The sequence below is a fragment of the Puma concolor genome, chromosome C2, assembly GCF_028749965.1.
Source record: "Puma concolor isolate L17-30 chromosome C2, mPumCon1.1.hap2, whole genome shotgun sequence".
In the NCBI taxonomy this organism is placed as follows: domain Eukaryota; kingdom Metazoa; phylum Chordata; class Mammalia; order Carnivora; family Felidae; genus Puma; species Puma concolor.
The window spans coordinates 159,631,165-159,650,583 of NC_141675.1; the positions used below are offsets into that span (position 1 = coordinate 159,631,165).

General features: G+C 58.7%; 1 protein-coding gene across 15 annotated transcripts in view; it reads left to right on the plus strand.

Annotated features, from left to right (window-relative positions):
- The window catches only part of PCBP3 (poly(rC) binding protein 3), a 271,138-nt gene extending 252,820 nt beyond the window's left edge, over positions 1–18,318 (plus strand). For 7 of the 15 annotated variants that reach the window (XM_086676191.1, XM_086676180.1, XM_086676179.1 and 4 more), the window contains 5 exons: positions 8,535–8,613; positions 9,344–9,403; positions 12,576–12,628; positions 16,309–16,478; positions 17,567–18,318. In XM_086676191.1, the coding sequence (XP_086532317.1) occupies positions 8,535–8,613; positions 9,344–9,403; positions 12,576–12,628; positions 16,309–16,478; positions 17,567–17,603 (399 nt within the window). In that variant the 3' untranslated portion in view covers positions 17,604–18,318. Of the gene's footprint in view, positions 1–8,534; positions 8,614–9,343; positions 9,404–12,575; positions 12,629–16,308; positions 16,479–17,566 lie in introns of those variants that run through there. The other 8 variants (XM_086676192.1, XM_086676182.1, XM_086676187.1 and 5 more) reach the window with 4 other exon arrangements.
- The last annotated feature ends 1,101 nt before the right edge of the window (positions 18,319–19,419 follow it).

The following is a 19,419-nucleotide window of genomic DNA, read 5'->3' on the forward strand; positions in this document are numbered from 1 at the left end:
GATGCATTGTCAGTGGCCCAGGGGCTGAGGGGCCAGTGTGCAGCAGGAACAGGGCAGCAGCTGTGACCCAAGGTCGTCTCTCCACAGGGATCCGGACGCTCGGGCAAGGAGGTCCTCACTAGTTGATCCGGAAGGGAGGGTTGGGGCAGGAAGGCGGGGGGACCGGGCCAGGGGAAGAAGGTGGAGGTGCACTCGGCCTCCGTGCTGCTTTCTGCAGCGGCGGCCAACCTGGAGCTGGTTTTAAGAAGCCGTTTTCTTCTCTAAACCATTTCGAGACCTGCCGAGCTTCGCGGCCTCTCCAAGAAAGCGTTTTCCTGCATGTTCTCTGGGACCCGGGCCTCACGTGGGAGGCGCTGCCGGGTTGATGGGTGCTCGAGTCTCCTGCCAACCCCTACACGGTCCAGCTGGGCGCGCAGGACGCGGTCAGTGAGATGTGCAGGCAGATCACTCCCGTGCCCCGCCTGCCCGCTGGAGCCCACAGACCCCTCAGGGCCATGGCCACCTCCATCTCCCCTTTGAGGATACGTGTCAAAGCCTGGCCTCCGCTAGTGACCTCCACACCCCGTTCCGTGTTATCGGGGATGCTCTTCATTCTCCTGTGAGTTGCTTAGAGATCCCAGGAGTGGGGGAGGTGGTGAAGGTGTGAACCTACTCGGCCTTCTCGAAAGAACCACCGGCAGCTTTAAAAGTTAAACGTCTTTTACCCCAAGGAGGTTGCCAGCAGTGCCCACGAAAATGACAGAGCGCTGGAGGTCGGTCCGTAGGAGCCCCCGAGACAGGTGGGGGCAGGCCCCGTGGCTCAGAGGCCTTTCCGGTTCCAGGCGGGTGACGCCCTGTCCCTCATCGTCTCAGCCGACCGCCGACTGTGACGGGGGTGCAGATGTTAGAGTCTGGGAGAAGGGGCGGCCCGTCCCCAGCGCAGGAGTGCGCACGGAGCGTAGGCACACGAGGGGGTGGGCTCCACCGCTCCTCTCAGAGGGCCCCGAGTGGGGTGGTGGCAAATCAGAACAGAGGCCAAGTGGGTCACGGGCCTAATTCCTTGGGTGGCACGATCTTCATGTAACGGGGGGCCGCTGGTCTTGCTCCTCTAGAAGTGCGGGTGCGTGTGCAAGAGCAGACTGGGAAACCCGGCTCGTGGGCTTTTCTCAAACTCAGGAGCTCAGGAAACACAGTGGTCTAGCCCCTCACGAAGGGCGGTCGACCCCAGAGAACAGCTCTGAGGCCTGAGATTTCCTGCAGCCCTAGGCATGGCCTCTGAGCTCACGGAGAAGAGTTTCTGGCCTCAGGTTCCCACGGTCGTGGGCGCACACCTGTCTCAGGCTGAGGAACTTCTGTTTGGCTGATTGATTTTTGTATCAACTCGTCGTTATGTCCCTCCATGTGATGTTCTCACTATCTCTTGAAAGCGGGTAGTTTCGCAGGCATTTTTGTCAGATTGTTTAAGCTGACTTATAACTCAGGGTTGCATAATTGCTTCATTGTCTTTGGTACGTCTCATGAACTGGCGCTCTGTGCGGGACCCTCCCCTGTGTAGACCGGACAGGGTGGGGGACGCACGGCTGCCAGGACTCTGTAGCGAGAGCTCTGAGAAGTGCGCTTTGCGCGCCGGTGACACTGAACGCCAGACGATCATGTTGATGCTCCATCCGAAACAAAAATAAACCAGCCGCCTGGGGACATGGGTGATGGTGGCCAGGAAAGGGAACTTTTAACTAAGCTTAGTATTCAGTAGGGACTTTAAAGGCCTCGTTTCTTAGAACCCAAATACAATAGTGATGGGAAATCCTACTTTATTTTAAAATATAACTGAGTGCACAGGTTGAATGTTTGAGCCACGGTGGCTGACACACACACATTTTAACAGCCTGCTAACTTATCTGAATCAGGCCCAGACTGTAAGGAAGCCTGTTTCTTAGAGCTGAGTGTTTCTTCATCTAGAACTAAACTGTACGTACTTCTTACATGCCCTGCTTTGCCCTCCCTGGAGAATCGCCAGGACCCACCTTGCCAGTTTTGCGGTGGCACCTGCCACTCGCTTGTTTTGCCCGAATCCCCCCGGACTCGCCCAGGAGAGGCACCGGGCACCGGGTATGGGAGGATGTCCCCGGCCCCAGGCTCACCTCCAGAGCTCTGGGGGCGGCTCCCCTCACCTCCACAGAGCCTCCGCGGGGCCACGCGGCTTCAGACGTGGGGGGTGGGGGGCAGCAGGGACTCAGACGTGGGAGCCACCCAGTCCTCCCGCCCACCCAGTAACCTGTGTCTCTTCGCTTCCGCGGTGTGATCAGCCAGCGGCAGGCCAACCCCTGCGTGTGACTCCTCTCTGCTGGTCTTCAGACTTTCCGAGTGACTCCCTCACGTGACGTGCCCCTCGTTCAGGGGGCCAAAAGCAAGCAGAAAGTAAGCCAGGCGTTCCAAGTGACAACAAAGGGTTCGCCACCTCTGCCTGCTCGCCTGCACCTGGCTCCGACTGCAGGGCGGCTCTCAGGACGGCCACCCAGTCTCAAGCACGAGGAAGTGGTCGTTTGGAAAGCTCGTCGACAGAATAAAGAGCCATGGCTTCCAGCAGCGGCGCCCAGTAACCGGGGGTCACAGGAAGCGTGTTCTTTGGGAGACAGTGACACGGAGTCATAACAGAGGGAGGAGGCATCAGCGGGAGGGTGCACGTCAGGTCCTGCTGTCCACTCACAATTTGTTGTGGGTGCGGGGACTCCCCCGGTGACCGCCGTGCGGTGGCACCTCGTACTGGGCACAGTGGAGACTGGCCAGCACTCCGACGCCAGCCGGCTTCTGGGCCTCACGTCCGTCCTGCTCCTCCCAGGACCCTGCAGCTCAGGCTGGTGGGGAGGTGCCCGCGCCCCACCCACTGCCAGGGCACCTCCTATCCCTGCCCCTAGGCCGGCTTGCCGGAGATCTTCTCTGCCTCCCTGCCCCCTCAGAGGCCGAATCTGCATTTCCATCACACAGGGTGATGACGATTCTATGAGATGAGCACTGAGAATTTGCCAGAATTAACAAAAGAAACCAGTCCTCACGTTCAGGAATCCCAACAAATCTCAAACAACGTAAATAAAAAGAAATCCATCTCGGATCTGTCAGAATAAAATTGCATGACATCAAGACCAAAAGTGAATCTCCAAAGTAGTCAGAACAGGAATGTCACAGAGAGCGAGAGAGGAAGGAGGGGACGTCTCGTCAGCAACTCTGGAGGCCAGAAGGTGGTGGTGTGATAAGAAAAAGTAATTGTCAACCCAAGTTTCTATCTTAAGAGGATCTTCCAAGGACCCAAATCCAAGCATTTTCGGACAAATAGCTGTGACCAACAGGCTTGTGACGGATGCCTTCCGGAGAAGGACAGAGATTGTGGAGGCGAGGCCAGAGATGTAGGAACCGGGCTTATTTCATTAACATAAGCACGGGCCAATGAAATACCAATGATTTTAAACTACACAAAAATGTATACATTTGGGCAAAGGAAAGCGAAAATTGTCTGTAAAGTCAACATCAAAGTTGTCTAATTTGTGGGATTAACAAAACAGAACAAGTAGACAAAAACAGACCTACGATTCAGATGGACCCCGGGGGAATGAGAAGTTTCTGTAGCTTACGGTGTCATCCCAGAAGAGGCAAAGAGTTTAGACTTTAACCGTATGTATTAAAATGTGAAAGTGACCACTGACAGAAAAGAGTTTAATTCTGTAACTTCTGTAAAGGTATAGAGGGAGAATGCATGGCAGAAGTTAACCAGTACAAAAGGAGAAAAGGATGAAAAACAGGAAAGAAGCCTGAGAAGATCAGGGCAATTACAAGTGCAAAATAAAACGGCAGAAATTAGTCTATACGTACATGTAATTGTGATCAAAGTAAAAGTGTTCCAGTCAAAAAATAAGGTTCTCGGACTTAAAAAGCAAAACAGAACAAAAAACAAATAGACAAGCTAACAAAACAGGAAAAAAAAACAAAAACATAGCGTTTTCTTCCCCTGGAGACACACCTAAAGAATAAGGACCCAGAAATATTGAAAGAAGAGAAAAAGCTATTCTAAGAAAATACTGACTGAAAGAAACCTTGTATGTCAACATTAATGTCAGGGGCAGGGGGGGCGGGAGTCAAGGCAAATGCTATATTTAGTCACTTAGACGTTGATAAAGAAGTCAACTTTAGTTGATATTTAGTCACTTACATGTTCACCAGAAGATATAAATTCATAATTTGTACACACCTTAACCATATCTTCAAATACATGTAAAGAAAAAATTAACAAACCATAAAGGGAATTTGACAGACATTGTAGGTAGAGCCTTCACCTAACTCTCTTTCAATAAAGAATACAGAAGGCATTGATGGTGCAGTCGGTGAGCCTGGTGAGACATAGATTGAACTCTATACAATCCTAAACAGCCATGGAAGTCATGGAAACTTAGTAAGACTTGATCACATATTATGCCATTAAAAAAAAAAAACCCACCCTCTATAAAAAATTGGAATCCTGTAGGCTCTATTCTCTTACCACAAAGCAATTAAGTTGAAATCAATAATTAAAAGATGACCTTTGAAAAAAAAACCTTGTATTTACTGAAAGTTAAAGAAGACCAAAAGGCCAAAATAAACGGAGAAGCATACCAAGTTCACGGGTAGGAACGTGAAGTATCTTTAAATGTCAATTCTCGGGGCACCTGGGTGGCTCAGTCAGTTGAGTGTCTGACTATTGATCTCAGCTCAGGTCTTGATCTCGGGGTCGGGAGTTCAAGACCCTCACTGCAGCTTCATGCTGGGCATGAGGCCTACTTTAAACAAAAATTTTTTAAATAAAATAAAATGTCAATTCTTCCCAAATCGAGGTACAAATGCAGTACAATTCCAATCAGAATCCTGACAGGGACTTAAGATGCTGTTTTAAAATTTGTGTTCAAGAGCAAAGACCAAGAAACATCAAGATATTAATGAAGAGACTGTATGCTAGGGAGAGCAGTCCCGGAAGATACGGAGACTTGCTGTAAGGCCGAATGACTGGAGACAGAGTGGTTTGGGCACAGGGACAGACACTGGACCAGCAGGCTACATCAGGACAGTGGGTCATCCACATGGGAAAAATAATTTAAACACTACTTATGTGTCAAGAACGTCAACACAAGAGAGGAAAATAGCACCTTTAGAAGAAAATATAGGAGAATGCCTTTCTTTTTCAGGTCAGGAAAAGCGGTCTTAAGCAAAACATAAAGCAAACCATGAAGAAAATATTAATGAGTTTCACTACATTAAAATTTTAAAATTCTGTTTCCCTAAAGACACCAAAGGGGAGTGGGGGAAATGATCTTTTCAGCATAACAGCTGAAATAGGATTAGTATCTGAAATACAAAAGGAGTTTTTGTGAATCAGCAAAAATCAACCCAGTAGAAAAATGAGCAAAAGACGCACAATTTCACGGGAGGAAACGTGACCACCGCCTAGGCCCCCATGGCAGGCTGTTCCGAGAAGTGACGTAGCTGCATGGTGCATTCGACTCGAGATAACTCACTGAGTTGTGGTCTCATGGATACTTAGGGTTTCAGCCTTTGTCTGCATTTAGTATTTGTCTGTTTCTCTTTTCCAACCAGTATCCATTGGAAAAGGCAAGGGACAGAGAGCTGTCCATTTCACGACACCCTGGCCCCCCTCCCCCTCCCTTTCCTTCTCCCCTCTTCCCTCCCAGCCCCGTGGAGGCCCTTGTGAATATTGAAAGTGATTATTTTTTGATGGCAGAAATACTTCAAAAAGCAGGAATCCCCGTAGCCCTTTTCCTGCTCTTGCCTTAGAAGGTGTAGAAATTGTATTCCGAGGAGATGAAGTGCTTGACTGATTAAAGGCAGAGCCAAGACCAGAGGGAGGCCAGCTGGCATCTGCCATCCGTCCACCTCTCTGCCCACCTGCTCCCTGTACCAGTGTTTATCCAGGCACTGCCGTGTGCCCGTCCAGGCTCCCCGGGACATCACTTTACATTCATGTGCGTGGGTGGAGGGGACTCATCTGTTGGTGTGGCCATTTCTCCATAAAAAGCAGCCCGTGCGTGGCAGCCAGAGACATTAGGGCTGGGACATCTGAAGCCCCTGGGGGCGGCCGTTCTCTGGCATCGGCGTGGCTGGCCTCGGGGAGTATTCATCTGGTCGTGCCCGGGCTGTGCCCAGAACACGGGCGGTCGGGCTCTGGAGCACACCCGCCTGGTGCACCCCATCTGCCTCCCTGCCGGGGGTGGGGGGGGCGGTGTGGAGAGACCAGAGGAGCAGCCAGGGTGACGGAGCTGTGCACGGGCGGATAGGGAAGCCACAGGTCGTTGGGGATGGCGCTTCCCCCATCCTGCACATCGGGACCCGCCTAGCCCACTCCGCAGAGCTGGGCGGTGCTGGGGCTAACCCAGGCTGGTTCCGCCTCCAGGGCCCCGCTCTCCACTGCCATCCTGACCGGCACACAGCTGTGTGCTCTCGGGGGCTCGGGACAGATAGGAGAGGGCCCTGCTGTGGGCGGAGCACAGAGCAGCCCGGCCAGGGCTCCCCAAGCCCAGCAGGTGCCAGCAGACCTCGTCGCACCAGGGCCGCCCCTGGGCCAAGGGCTGAAGCCCCCAGGGGTCCAGTCACACGGCAGGCCGCTCTCCTATGTGAGCACCGCATCTGCATCGAAATCCGAGCGGTGGTCAGCGCACTGTGCGCCGTGTCCCCACGTGCATGGCCTGTGCTCCAGCTTCCCGCTTGCCGTCTCCGGAAGTGGTTCCCTCCTCCATCCTGGGAACTCGTAGTTAACTGCCTGGTGGAGAAACCTTAGCCCTGTTTCCAACTCCCCCTTGAGGTGGGTTCACACCCCTGCCGGGTGTCCTCGGTGGCCCATGCTTGCTGTACGCAGGGCCCACGGCCCCGCGGCTCCCGGTCCCATCGGCTACAGGCAGATTCATGGGACCGGTCTGCGGTCCGGCCGCTGGGCGGTGCCTCAGCCACAGACGGACGGTGTCACCCCCTCCTCAGCCTGCAGGTACTTGCTGTCTTTCTTACTCGTCCCTGAAAGAGGAGGCTTCGCTAGGCTACTTGCAACGTGTTCTGCAGGCACCTTCCCCGCAGGGTCATCCTGCCTGTGCCTCAGGCACAGCCGGTGCAGGCCATGCATCACCTCTCGTCCCTTGTGACTCCGGCGGTGTCCCGTGACGGTATTTCCGGGGTGTGTTCTTCCAACACCGTCCTCGGGGGGGCTTCGGTGCAGAGCTGCTCAGGTCACGTCAGGCTCAGCGACGTCAGGGCTTGGGCGGGGGGGCGGGGCAGCGGGGGCGGGGTCAGCCCCCAGTCCCAGGGACCACGTTGACCCGCACCACCTCGTCAGGGACTCTTAGAGCTGAATCTGAGCCCAGGTCACCACATCCCCTGACCTATTTCTCAGGACCCCTGGGCATGATACCTGTACCCAGAGCGGCCCCACTGAGTGAGGTGTGGCCAGTGCTCCCTGGGCGGGCCCACCCCGAGCGCCACAGGTCAGGGAGCACCCCAGAAGACAGGCAGAAAGCTGCATTTCGAGGCACTCCCCCTTTCCAGGAAGGGAAGGAGAATAGAAACTCTAATGGCAAGGTCACAGGAGCCGGCCGGGAAAGATGGGCCGGGTGTGGCCACCTCCACTGCAGGAGCCTGCCTCACATCCCGGGGGCTCACACGGCGAGGGGTCCACCTGAAAGGGACGACCAGGAGGCCACGGGTCGGTCACGGCTGGGCCCCCAGCTGTAGCTGGGGTCCACGCGGTACGTCATCCTGTGGGGGCCGGAAGAGCCTGGACCGCACGGCCCCGTGCACGGCGAGCCCCCGTGCCCGCCACTGCGGCCATGGGGCACGGCAGACAGGGCAGGGGCTCTCCAGGGCGGGCCGTCAGGGACACCGTGACCCTCCCCACAGTGGGAAGGGGCCCGTGGTGTTTGTCTTAGCTGCCGGCGACCCGCTCCTCTATCACCGTGAGGCCCGTCTGTGAAGGCTCTTGAGTGTCTCGGGTGTTTGCGCCTCGGGCACCATTGCTGCCTCCCCGACACACTTGTGTGGCACTGGGGACGCCGGCTCCTCCCCGAGGGCCCCCTCCTGCTGGCCTCCGGGGGCTCCGGGAAGGGCCCGTCCTCGCCTCCAGAACGGAGTCCAGGGCCGGCCCGAAGTGGGGCCGGGACACGTTCGCGTGGGCCCTGCTGTCCAGGGGAGGCTGGGAGCTGAGCGCGTTGCCCAGAGTGTGCGGTGCAGGCCCTGAGCCTGAGCAGGCCCAAGGACATCCTGCTGGACGTCCGGCGCTTGGCTGTGGGCCGGGGGTCGCCACCCGCCAGGCCTGTGTGAGCTGCCAGGGAGTCAAGGAGAGGAAAGGAATCGGGTGCGCCGCCCAGAGGCCCATTGGTTTTCCCAGGCCAAGTCCTTGAGCTCTGCGTCTGCCATGTGTCCGCATGGCCCCTCTCTATCTATTTGTACAACGTTCTGTTACTGCCTTTTTAATTTGGTGTGACTTGTGCTCGATGACAATAATCTTCTTAGCTCTCGTGTCCCTCCTACCCCAGCAGTTGACCAAGCTCCACCAGCTGGCCATGCAGCAAACCCCCTTTCCTCCCCTCGGACAGACCAACCCCGCTTTCCCCGGTACGTACCCAGCTGCCCTTTCTGACCTCCTCTCTTCTCACCTGGGGACTCTCTTTCTGAACGGTCTTATTCAGGGCGGTGAGCAGAGCAGGTACAGTTGTAGTTGTGGATGCCAAGGGCGCAGTGTAGACACGTAGCAGTGTGCACGTTGCAGAGGGCCGGGCGGGGAGGTCTGCGTGTGTCTCCTGTGGTAGGGTAGTCACCTCACGGCTGGCCTTCTTGGGAAGAGATGTCCCGTCTGCCCCCTCGGGTCCATGCCTGCTCTCCACTGCACACAGGCGTCCTGGAGGTCCCTCCTGCTGGACGCACCACCCACTTGGCCAGCCCTGAAGTCTGTTCTCCAGGAGCAAGAGCTCAGACGAGCAGACGGATGCCCTTCTGCAGGAGGCCGGTGCACATCCCAGGAGTGACACCTGCCCGGGACGGCACCCGGCCCTGCCCCGGGGAAAACTGAGATGAGCCAGCCCCCGGCCCGGGGCGCGGTCACCATCGGCACCCTACTGGGCACAGGGGCGGGGGTGGGCCTTACCCCGCACTGTCTGGCCAGCTGGGCGTGCGTTCCTCCCGGATGACGGCAGGGCATCGCCTCGGTGGCCGAGTGGGTGACAACACACGGACATGCTGGTCTGCCGTGCATGCGCCAGTCAGATTTTGAGCTTCCCTAGTTGAAGTGACCTTGCTTATCTCCTTGAGGGCAAAACATTAAATCTGTTTCTTCTTTGCTCTCCAGGAGAAAAGCTGCCTTTACACTCCTCCGAAGAAGCTCAAAATCTGATGGGCCAGTCGTCAGGTAAAACAAAAGCACACTAAACGGAGAGAGAGCAGGCCCAGAAGGCCGTGCGTCCGCCCCTGCTCGGGCTCCGGGTCACTGACCTGGCGGGAGGAGGGGCGAGGAGGCCCAATCGCGTCTGCCACGGGGACTGCGAGCGCCTCAGCGAGGGGCCAGTGCCGTCAGGGGACAGAGCCCGAGCGGCCGGCGCCAGGCCTGCACGTGCAGTTCACAGCTTCCGTGTCCGCCAAGTGGGTCAGTCCCGAGTCTCTGATGGCCACCAAAGGCCCCACACGTGGTGGGCCACCGTCTGCGTTGCCACATATTCTCTGGGTGGCACGGCGCGTGGGGGCCTGCCGGAAAGAATTTACCATGACGTGTGCTTTCCGGGGACGCGTTTTGTAGGCGACACGGCCCGCCGTCAGGGAGCAGAGGCCCCCGGGCCCGATCTGTCTGCACCCGTTGTGGCTGCGTGAAGATGCGCCTAGGCTGTGGCGGGGCAGACACGGGTCTGCGGGTCCCAGTACCCAGGGCGGGTGGGGAGCGAAGCCACTTGAGAGCTTGCGGCGGGCGGAGCGGTCTCCCCGTGAGGCGCCACCCGCTCCCCCGTCCCGCTCAGGGTCGGGGCAGAAGAGCAAGTGTCCAGCTGAAAGGGAATGCAGGAGGGCAGCGCTCCCGGCGCGAGCCGGCTGTCACCCCGTCCGTGTGTTCTGGGCCCCAGAGCCTAGCTGTGCGCCTGGGGCTCTGGGGGCATCTCCGGGCGAGACGCCGGCTCTGATGATCAGAGCGCCCCACGTGGGTTCCATCGCGGTGCAGCCTTCAACTCAGTTCATGCAGAATTTAGCGAATGGGAATTAGAGACAAACTTTTACAGGACGTAGATACCGACCCTTACTGAGTTGCACATCTAGGTGGTAACGCACGTGTGCCTGCAAGCCCTCTGCCGTTTATACGGGGTTTCGTACCGCTGCCCAGCGACCGCCTTCCGGAGACGGCTGGGACCCAAGGGCCTGGCTCACCCGGGACCCACGGCCCCCATCCTGCCGGCCACCCACCTCCCCTGTCACGGCTCCCCCAGCACCGCCTCCGGGCCCCAAGGACACGGGGCACATGTTCACACGACCTCTTTAAGGGGTCCCTGTGATGACCTCCCACCCGAGGCCCCGTGGGACCCACAGGGAGAGCGTGCACACACACGTGTCCCACCATGGCAGCCGGTGGAGTAGGATGTGTGGTGACAAGGGGCGACGTCACCGCTGCTCCCAAAGCCGGCTCGAGCTCGCGTGGCGAAGCTTGACTCATCCAAGCACGTGGAATGTCAGCATATCGTGAGAGAGGATCCCTGCTGGGGCACGGGGTCCTGAGGCACAAGAGCAGATGTGTCTCCAAATCACCAGCTTAATTTCAGTACCTTCTTAAAGAGAAGTCTAATACTTTCCTCCCCCGGATCAAAATATACCAAGGTGAACTGATGGGACTCTTGTCGTTACGTCCGACCCAGATGAGGCTGTTCAGGAGTTCCTGTAAGGATGCAGACAGGACTGAGGAAATCTCTTAAATGACGTTTTGGGTGTCACTATTTATGGAATGTGTATAGACGCTTGAACAACCAAGTGATTGTACTGGAAGCGCCTTTGTGAAAAGAACGCGATAAAGAACAGAAACTTGATTTGGCAAAAGGAGACGACAATTTGGGATGAATTAGTTCATTCAGGACATGCCAACTGACCGCCCCCCCCCCTTCCCCGCCCAGGCAAGACGGGCCCCGGTAGGGTCTCTCATGGCAGAGACTGAGGACCGCGGTGCATCTGGTGTTGGGGACACGAGTGCCATAGGAGATGCAGGAAGAGGAAGGGAGGCCGTGGTGGGGGCAGGACCCCGCCGGATGGTCTGGGACAGTCTTGAAGGCATCTGACCCGTGTGTCCTTAGGACCCTCTGGGCCCGTGGAGAGTAGACCAAGGGGCAGGGACAGAGGCAGGAGCCAGGAGCGGGGAGACAAGAGGTCTGGGGCTCTGGAATATTCTGACGGTACCAGCCGGGCTGCGACGGTTGGCTGCGTGTACAGAGTCCGGGGTCTGGGCTGCGCTCGGACGCGCGTGGGGCCTGCCGGGAGGAAGGGGGGTGTCCGCTGTGGACTTGGTGCTTGTGATGCCTCCAGACAAGGAGACAAGTGCTGAGGGCAGGGAGCCTGCCCAGCACGGGCTCTGTTGACCCTGTTTCCAGAGCAAAAGCGGATCCTGTCCTGTGAGTCGTCTGAGAAGTGGTCTTTGATGTGGCAGGCCCTGAGCTGACACTGGCAAAGCTAAAACTTGGGGGCCTGGCGACCAACTAGGCCTGTGTCTGCACTTAGAACACCGATGTCGGCTCACCGCTGCATCATGGGGCTATCTGGGCCGCAGAGCAGTTGGGGGCAGAAGGCAGTTAGGGGCAGCTGGACCAGGGGTGCAGAGGGGGCCGAGAGCCCAGACACACACACACACACACACACACACACACGACCAGGGGTGCAGAGGGGGCCGAGAGCCCAGACACACACACACACACAACCAAGGGTGCAGAGGGGGCCAAGAGCCCCCCCCACACACACACACACACGACCAAGTGTGCAGAGGGGGCCGAGAGCCCAGACACACACACGCACACACACACACACACACACACACACACACGACCAAGGGTGCAGAGGGGGCCGAGAGCCCAGACACACACACACACACACACACACACACACACACACACCCGAGAGCCCAGACACACACACACACACACACACACACACGACCAGGGGTGCAGAGGGGGCCGAGAGCCCAGACACGCGCACACACACACACACACACACACACACATACACACACACACGACCAGGGGTGCAGAGGGGGCCGAGAGCCCAGGGACACACACACACACACACACACACACACACACACACATGCAAAGAGCCGCTCAGCACGGGTCCCCCAGCAGTCTGTGAAGGGCATCCCGAGCCATCACGCACAGGAGTAAAACCACGAGGTGCCCATGCTCAGGCATTCTTTTCCTTGTTTCGAGAGAAGCTGGGGCTCCAGCGGTTGGTTGCGGTTTGGGACTGAGCTCACTCACAGAGCCTGGGCCCATGTGGGCCGTGTGGGCGGGTGCTGGGCTTGACATGAGCCACCTGCTACCAGGCTAACCGTGTCCCCTTGGTGTGCCCAGGTCTGGACGTCAGCCCCCCGGCCAGTACTCACGAGCTCACCATTCCCAACGATGTGAGTATGCCTGAACCCTCACCCGCCCCCACCCTGCCCGGGACCACTCCCCACCTTCCCATGGCTAGGTGCAATGTCCACAGACGGCATGTGATGTCACACCCCTGAGATTCTAGACAGGTAAGGGGGGTGGGGTTTTATTCAGGATTCAGATGCCAGAGCTGGCCACAGGCCCAAGACCCCCGAGTCTCCCATCTAAGGAGTCTGCTTCAGGGTTGGCCCTTAAGGAACAGGTGGTCCAGGAATGCTCTGGAGTGGACCTGCCCCGTGCACCCCGGGCCTCAGGGGGTCTGGGGTTCCCGCAAGCAGGGTGCCCCGGGTGTGTCTGGATGCCTGTATTTGGTGCCCACTGCCTGTTCCCGCCCAGGGCTCAGCTGAGCCACATGCTCAGCCCTACCCACTTTGTCCTCTGAACCCTTGGATTATCCTAAAGATGCAGACTCTGATCCCAAACCAAGACACCAGGGTAGGTGTGGGCCACGTGTCCTGGAGGGACAGCTGTCCATGCCCGCAGAGGAGGCTGCTGTGTGGGCGACGTGGCCTTCCCAGCTCACCTGTCATTTGGCCTCTTCAACCCTAGAACTGAGGCCTTTCCTGAGGATCCTTCACTGCTTTGCCCCTTGAACCAGCTGGGCAGGAAGTCCCTCCTCTTCCTTAAGAGAAGCACGGAGTCGTGGCTTCAGGGGGATGGTCCCTCGTGAGTGTGGACAGAGATGAGCAGTAGGGCAGGAGAGGAGTGAGGCATAGGGCCAGAGGACGGGACCGCCCCCCACCCCCAGGAAACACCCCCTCGTCGGGGCCCTGGCGGCCAGCCGCAGGCCCGGAGCCTTCATGGGTGACGTGCTCCTGCGTCCTCCAAGGGAGAGTGTTTCTGCTCCCGGGGCTCCCTGCTCTGTCCTCCCGCGTGACGATCCTTGAGCAGCCCCCGGTCTTCACCCACGTGGTAGCTGTAGGGACCACTCTCTGCTGTGGGGCTTCTCCTCCCAGCCTCTGCTGAAACCATTGCACTAACGACAGGCACCTTCCTCTTGTCCGGGCCTTCCTTCTAAGCAGAGATGAGCCCAGGGGGCAAACGGGACAGGATGAGGCTGTCTGGGAGAGCGGGGTGCATCCTGGGCACACACGTGCCACCTTGCCCACAGCGCCGTGCTGCCAGCCTCCTCCGGGGCAGGGTGTCTTCTTGGATCCGCGTGCTCTGAGGGGGCTCATCCTGGGAAGAGACCTTGTGACAGCTCTGCTGGGGACTTTCTCGTGCCCCCCCGCCCCGACCCCCCCCCCCAGGGGAGGCACCTGTGCCCAGAGCCCATGTCCAGATGCACGCCTGCCATACCGCACTTCTCCGTCCCTGGTCAAAGCTAGACTGCAAAGGGAGGTCCTGCCCACACCTACGTGTCGCCACAGCCTCTGGATGGCAGGCACGTGCAGTGACCTACGTCACACGTAGGTTCCACAGTCTGGCCGCCTGCCGGCGAGGCCACAGGGACCCAGTTGGGGTCAGGGCCGGCAGCCGTGTGTGGGGCTGCCTGTGGTGGTGGTCCTGTACTCCCCTGGCCTTGGTATCATTGGCCTTGGGCTGGTGTCACTTTAGGCGCTCACTGCCTGTTTCAGAACTCACTTGGCCCATGCTGTCGCCGTGCATGCAGTTACCCTACACTTGGGCCCTGTCCCCGGTCCCCACCCACGTCACCCAGAGACCTAAGGGTCAGACAGCGGTTCCTCTGGGGTTCAGCTTTGGATGCAGTTAGGAGGGACCGTGTTACTTGAAAGCATCTCTGTCACCTTCCTTTGGGTTCCTCTTGGGGCTCACGGTGAGAGCAGAGGGCTGGGCGCGGGCTGGGTGCCCGCAGGGTCAGGAGACCCAGAGAGGCCAGGTGCGGGGCCCCTAAGCTGCTCCCGCCAGATTAGGGAGGCCTCTCACTTGCTGCATCCCTTTTCTAGCTGCTGAGGACACAGCCACCAGCCACGAGAGCCGTGTACTCACCCCATGTCCCTGTCGGTGGCGCTGGTGCTCCCAGTGTTGTCTGGAAGAGGGACGTGTTCCACCTGAGTAAGGAGTGAGGGGCGGCTTCAGGGCCGAGCCCCCAGCCCGGCAGAGGGGAGCTCAGGGCCCCTCAGGTGTGAGGCCCCCGGGAAGTATCAAGGGCTGGGCGTCAGGACGTTTTCAGCAAGAAAATAGGAAGAGGAAGATATTTGAGAGAACGCGGGTCTTCGTGCCAGACAGAGGAGATCATTTCCTCAAATAGGCTTTACTGGAGGAGAAAACAAGCCGGTTCTGCAGGAGGCTCTTAGCTCAGCTGGGGCTACTTGCACTGAAGGGGGAAGGTTCTAGAAGGGAGATTGGGCTGCTAGTGGCCAAAGTGTGAGGATGGGAGGGGAGGAAGCCCAGGGGCCCTCCTGAGCACTGGCATCTTCTGGGGACTGGCCCCACATGCTCCCTCCACCAGGGGCCGGTGCTGCCCCCATGCCAGCCCACATGCCCAGCCGTCACCTGCCTGCCCCACTGAGGAGCCGCTGTCAAGATTCCTCTGCGGCCAGGGAAGGACAAGTCAAAGATCCAGAAGGGTGACCCTGGAAGTCACTCTCACAGACCTTGAGGGGTGGGGCCTGGTGTGCAGTGGGCGGGGCCTGGGTGGGGGCAGGGCGTAGAGGAAGCCGGGCAGCTCTGGAGCAGATGCGTCTTTCTGGACGTCTGGAGAGATTGATGGTGCAGTGAGACAGCCGACCTAACCCCAGAAAGGAGAGCAGAACTGAGATGCTGCAGGTCACCTTAGGGACGAGAGCGAGTCGGGACGCACCTGTGTCCCCACGAGCTGCGGTCACTGCCTAGGTGCTGAGGTGTGTCGTGTGTAAATGGGCTTCCTCCCCGCGCACCGTCCCACACCGTCTCCAGCCCCTCCGTCGGACGGCTCTGAGGCTGGAACAGAAGACTTCCCCACAGGGCTGCCCCGGGCCCACCCCAGCCCGTGTGTGCTCTCAGAGCTGCCCTCGGCGGCCCCTGGCTAAGGGCAGCGCCCCGTTCTGCCCTTGGTAAACACCAAGAGGTGCCAGCTGCCCCCTGTGGAGGCCTCTCTGGGGCCCTACTGCCCCTACACTGCAGGGTGGGCCCCCACAGAGAGTTGGTCTAGACCCCAGGCTGCCGTCCGGCCCCATGCGTGGCTGCCTCTGTGTCCCAAGGGGCCCCGGCTCTGGTCCTTCTGACTGCTTGATTCATGATGACTGACTACAACTTCAGATGGCCCAGAGTGCCCAGAGGTCACTGCATCCCACCTAAACGGGTCACACGGTGGGAAGGAAAGGGAACATCCGATGCGTCCTCAGACTTTCACCCAGGCTCATCAAGAGACAGGTTTTAGGCAGCAACAAGCTTTAAACTGGCTTCAAACACTTCTCCAGCCGAGGACGCGGCCAAGAGGGCCCTGGTGCTGGCACCTGCGTGCTCCCCGGTGCCCAGGCCCTGAAGGGCACCAGGGCAGGTGACACAGCAGGTGCCTCTCGGCCTGCGGACCTGTCAGGACTGTGGCAGCAGGGGCACCAGGCAGGGCCCGGCCGTCGGCAGCCTGGAGTTCGTGGAGTGGGGCGCAGACCAAGGTTAGGCTGTCCAGGGGCCTCCCCAGGGCCCTGTGCACACTCAGCTGGGGTGGGGTCCCTTCTCTAAGGAAGTCCTCTGTCCTTTTTTCTAGCTAATAGGCTGCATAATTGGACGCCAAGGGACCAAAATCAATGAAATTCGACAGATGTCTGGAGCTCAGATCAAAATCGCCAATGCCACAGAAGGGTCATCGGAGCGCCAGATCACCATCACGGGGACCCCAGCCAACATCAGCCTTGCCCAGTACCTCATCAATGCCAGGTGAGTGTTCATAAGGCCCTGCCCAACGTGTTGCTGGCAGACAGGGTGCTCAGGGGGACTGGAGGGCCCTGGTGGGAGCCCAGACCCCTGTCCCCTCTGGGGGCTTCTCTCTCCTGGCCGGGGGGTGGGGGTGGGCGTGATGGAGACAGTTACCACACCGACTCGGGCCCCCACACCCCCTCTGCACGTTCACACCTGACCGTTCACCATGGAGCGTCTCCAGTGCAGGGCTAGGTCGTTACAGGCCGGAGCGTTTCCGGGAAGGCCAGGGGTCAGCCAAACACTTGGGTTGATTCGGTTATGTGGTTTCAGAGATCACAGTACCGGGCCATTCTGCTTCCACGCGCCCCTTCCCCGCCACCCAGACCCCGCTGAGCAGCGGATCCAGGGACTGTGTGAGGGTCAGAGGTTAGGCCGTGGGGCAGGTGAGGTCCTGGGGCTGGGACGCTCACCTCAGCTGCCCTGCCCAGGCGCATGTCGGAGAGCACATGACCACACCCGGGGAGGCAGGACCCTCCTCTTTAACTCGGAACGTCTGGGCTCTCAGAAGGCGGTCTCCACTTCGCAGTGCCCCTCCTGCAGCGGCTGCGTACAGATGGTTGTGGTGGCCTGTGCTTGTCCATGGGGTTATTGTCACTCCACTGATGTGGTGACAGGGAAGGCAGACCCCGCCGACCTGGTCGCCGGTGGGTCCTCCTCCCTCTGCTCTGCTTTGGTCTCCAGTCATGGCCACACATCTGTCACAGCCAAGAGGGAGACAGACACAAAGGCTATAAGAACACACAGGGCTGAGCGCCTGGATGGCTCCATGGGCCGAGGGTCTGACTCTTGATTTCAGCTCAGGTCATGATCTCACGGTGCGTGGGTTCGAGTGGGTTCGAGTCCCGTGTCGGGCTCTGTGCTAACAGCGCAGAACCTGCTTGGGATTCCCTCTCTCCCACTCCTTCTCTCCCTCCCCTGCTCCCTTTCTCTCTCCCAAGATAAATAAACTTAAAAAAAACAAAAACACATGAGGTGAGCCTTTCGCTTCTGGAACCGTTTTATGAGAACATTGTGACCTGTCTCCTCTGTGCTTCTGTGTCTTCCAGGCTGACGTCTGAGGTCACTGGGATGGGCGCACTCTAATCCTGCCCTTCGGCCTCCGCTCCGTGAACCTGACCTCCACCCGGCTCGCACACTCTGTACAGACCGCCCACCTGCCCTGCGTCGCAAATATAAATAGAGGTTTTCTTTACTAACGAAAGTTATGTGCCGTAGACATACACACCAACAGAGCAAATCTATATTCTCTCTGTGTCAGCTCCAGGCTCTGTCCCCGATACCTCTCTGGGAATTAATTTATGCTCGTCTGTTCACGCATTGGCATGCAGTGTTAATTATTTTAAATGCTTTGGGGGCATTCCCATCTGTGACATTTTAGAAATACTGTCCCTTAGTGTCAGTGTACCTGTTAAAGAATTGGTTTGACATTCCGACAGCACTTCCCACAAGCCGTCTCTCCCAGAACCGTGGTTGCTTTGAACGGGTTCGCTCCCACCCAGCTGTTCCCCCACCCCGTGCTGACTCTGCTCCCCGAAGCCTGTGCTCGCTCCCACGTGCCCACCGGGCCTGCGCTGGGGGCAGGGGCGCGCTCCCTCTGTTGCGGGGAAGGAGAACGGAGGACAGGGTCCTAACCCGCCGTGCAGGTGAGGCCGTGGGTGCTGGAGTCTTGACCTCACTGAGTCGTCGCGTCATGTGCTGGGGACGCACGCGTGGGCCCCCAGGCATCTTCCAGGGTGGCTGGCCAGGAAGCGCCTCTGCACCATGGCAGAGTTCAATAAATGTTGTGCGCTGCCCCCCACTGGCTCTGGCTCCTGTCTGTGCCCTCCACTCGACCCCGCCCCTGTGCGCACGTGCAGCCCCCCTCCGCCTCCCCCCCCCATGGCCGGCCTGCTGGCTACAGAAGCTGGTTCCTTCTCACATGGATTAGAATCTCATTCCCTGCCCAACTCTTCTTAAATATCTGGCTTGCAAGGTCGTCCTGGTGTCGCTTGTGCCAAACTTCCTAAAATGACAATAATGAAAACACCATTTCTAATTAGTAGAACTCACCTCTCCCACCACCACCACTGTGGGCTGGGGAGGCCGGGCCACGCACGGTGACAGTAGCCACCCCCCGGCCAGAGAGTGTGGCTCTCTGCCCAGCCTGCAGAGCCATGGGCTCCACTCCAGAGCCGACGGTCAGGTCTGCTCACCGTGCTCCCCTCCAGAGCCTGCTGTGCCTCTTCCGGGCACTGAAGTCCCGGGTGGGACACCGGCACCGCCGTGGACAGCCCCCACACTCCCTCAGGACAGACAGCAAAGGACCTGGGCCTCCGGCAGAGGGGGTACTCAAAGGCAGAGACCCTCAGCCTCTCCAGACCGAGCAGGCATCCAGTAGCCGGGGACAGCCTGCCCACAGTGCCTGCCTCTCAGGGCCCTTCCTGTCTGCCCTGGGTGCCCAGACCACCCGGACACCCTGGTCGAGGGTAGGGGCTCCAGGCCCAGGAGCTGGCAGGGACGTGATGGACCCAGGCCTCCTCCGGCGCTGGGGCGGTGGACGGCCAGTGGACGGCTTGAGTAAGCATCTTAGAAGGTGAAAGAGGCCGTGGACGGAGGGTAAAGCCACGGTGGGGAGGGGTCGGAAGTGGGGTGTTCTGGAGAAGAGCGGCAGAGGGGCGGCGGGAGCTCACGCGGGTAAAAAGAAGAGAGCAGGAGACACAGGAGACTCCATGCGGCTGTCTGAGCGAGGGGGGCTGCGGGGACCGACGACGGAAGGTGGGGCTCTGGGCCACAGAGCACCGTGTTCCGGAGGCATCTCAGAGGAGAACTGACAGGATTCCCAACAGATCAGAAGTGGGCTGTGAAAGAGAGGGTCCAGGCAGGCAGGAAGGCTCTCAGTCTGAGCTCTAGAAAGACGACT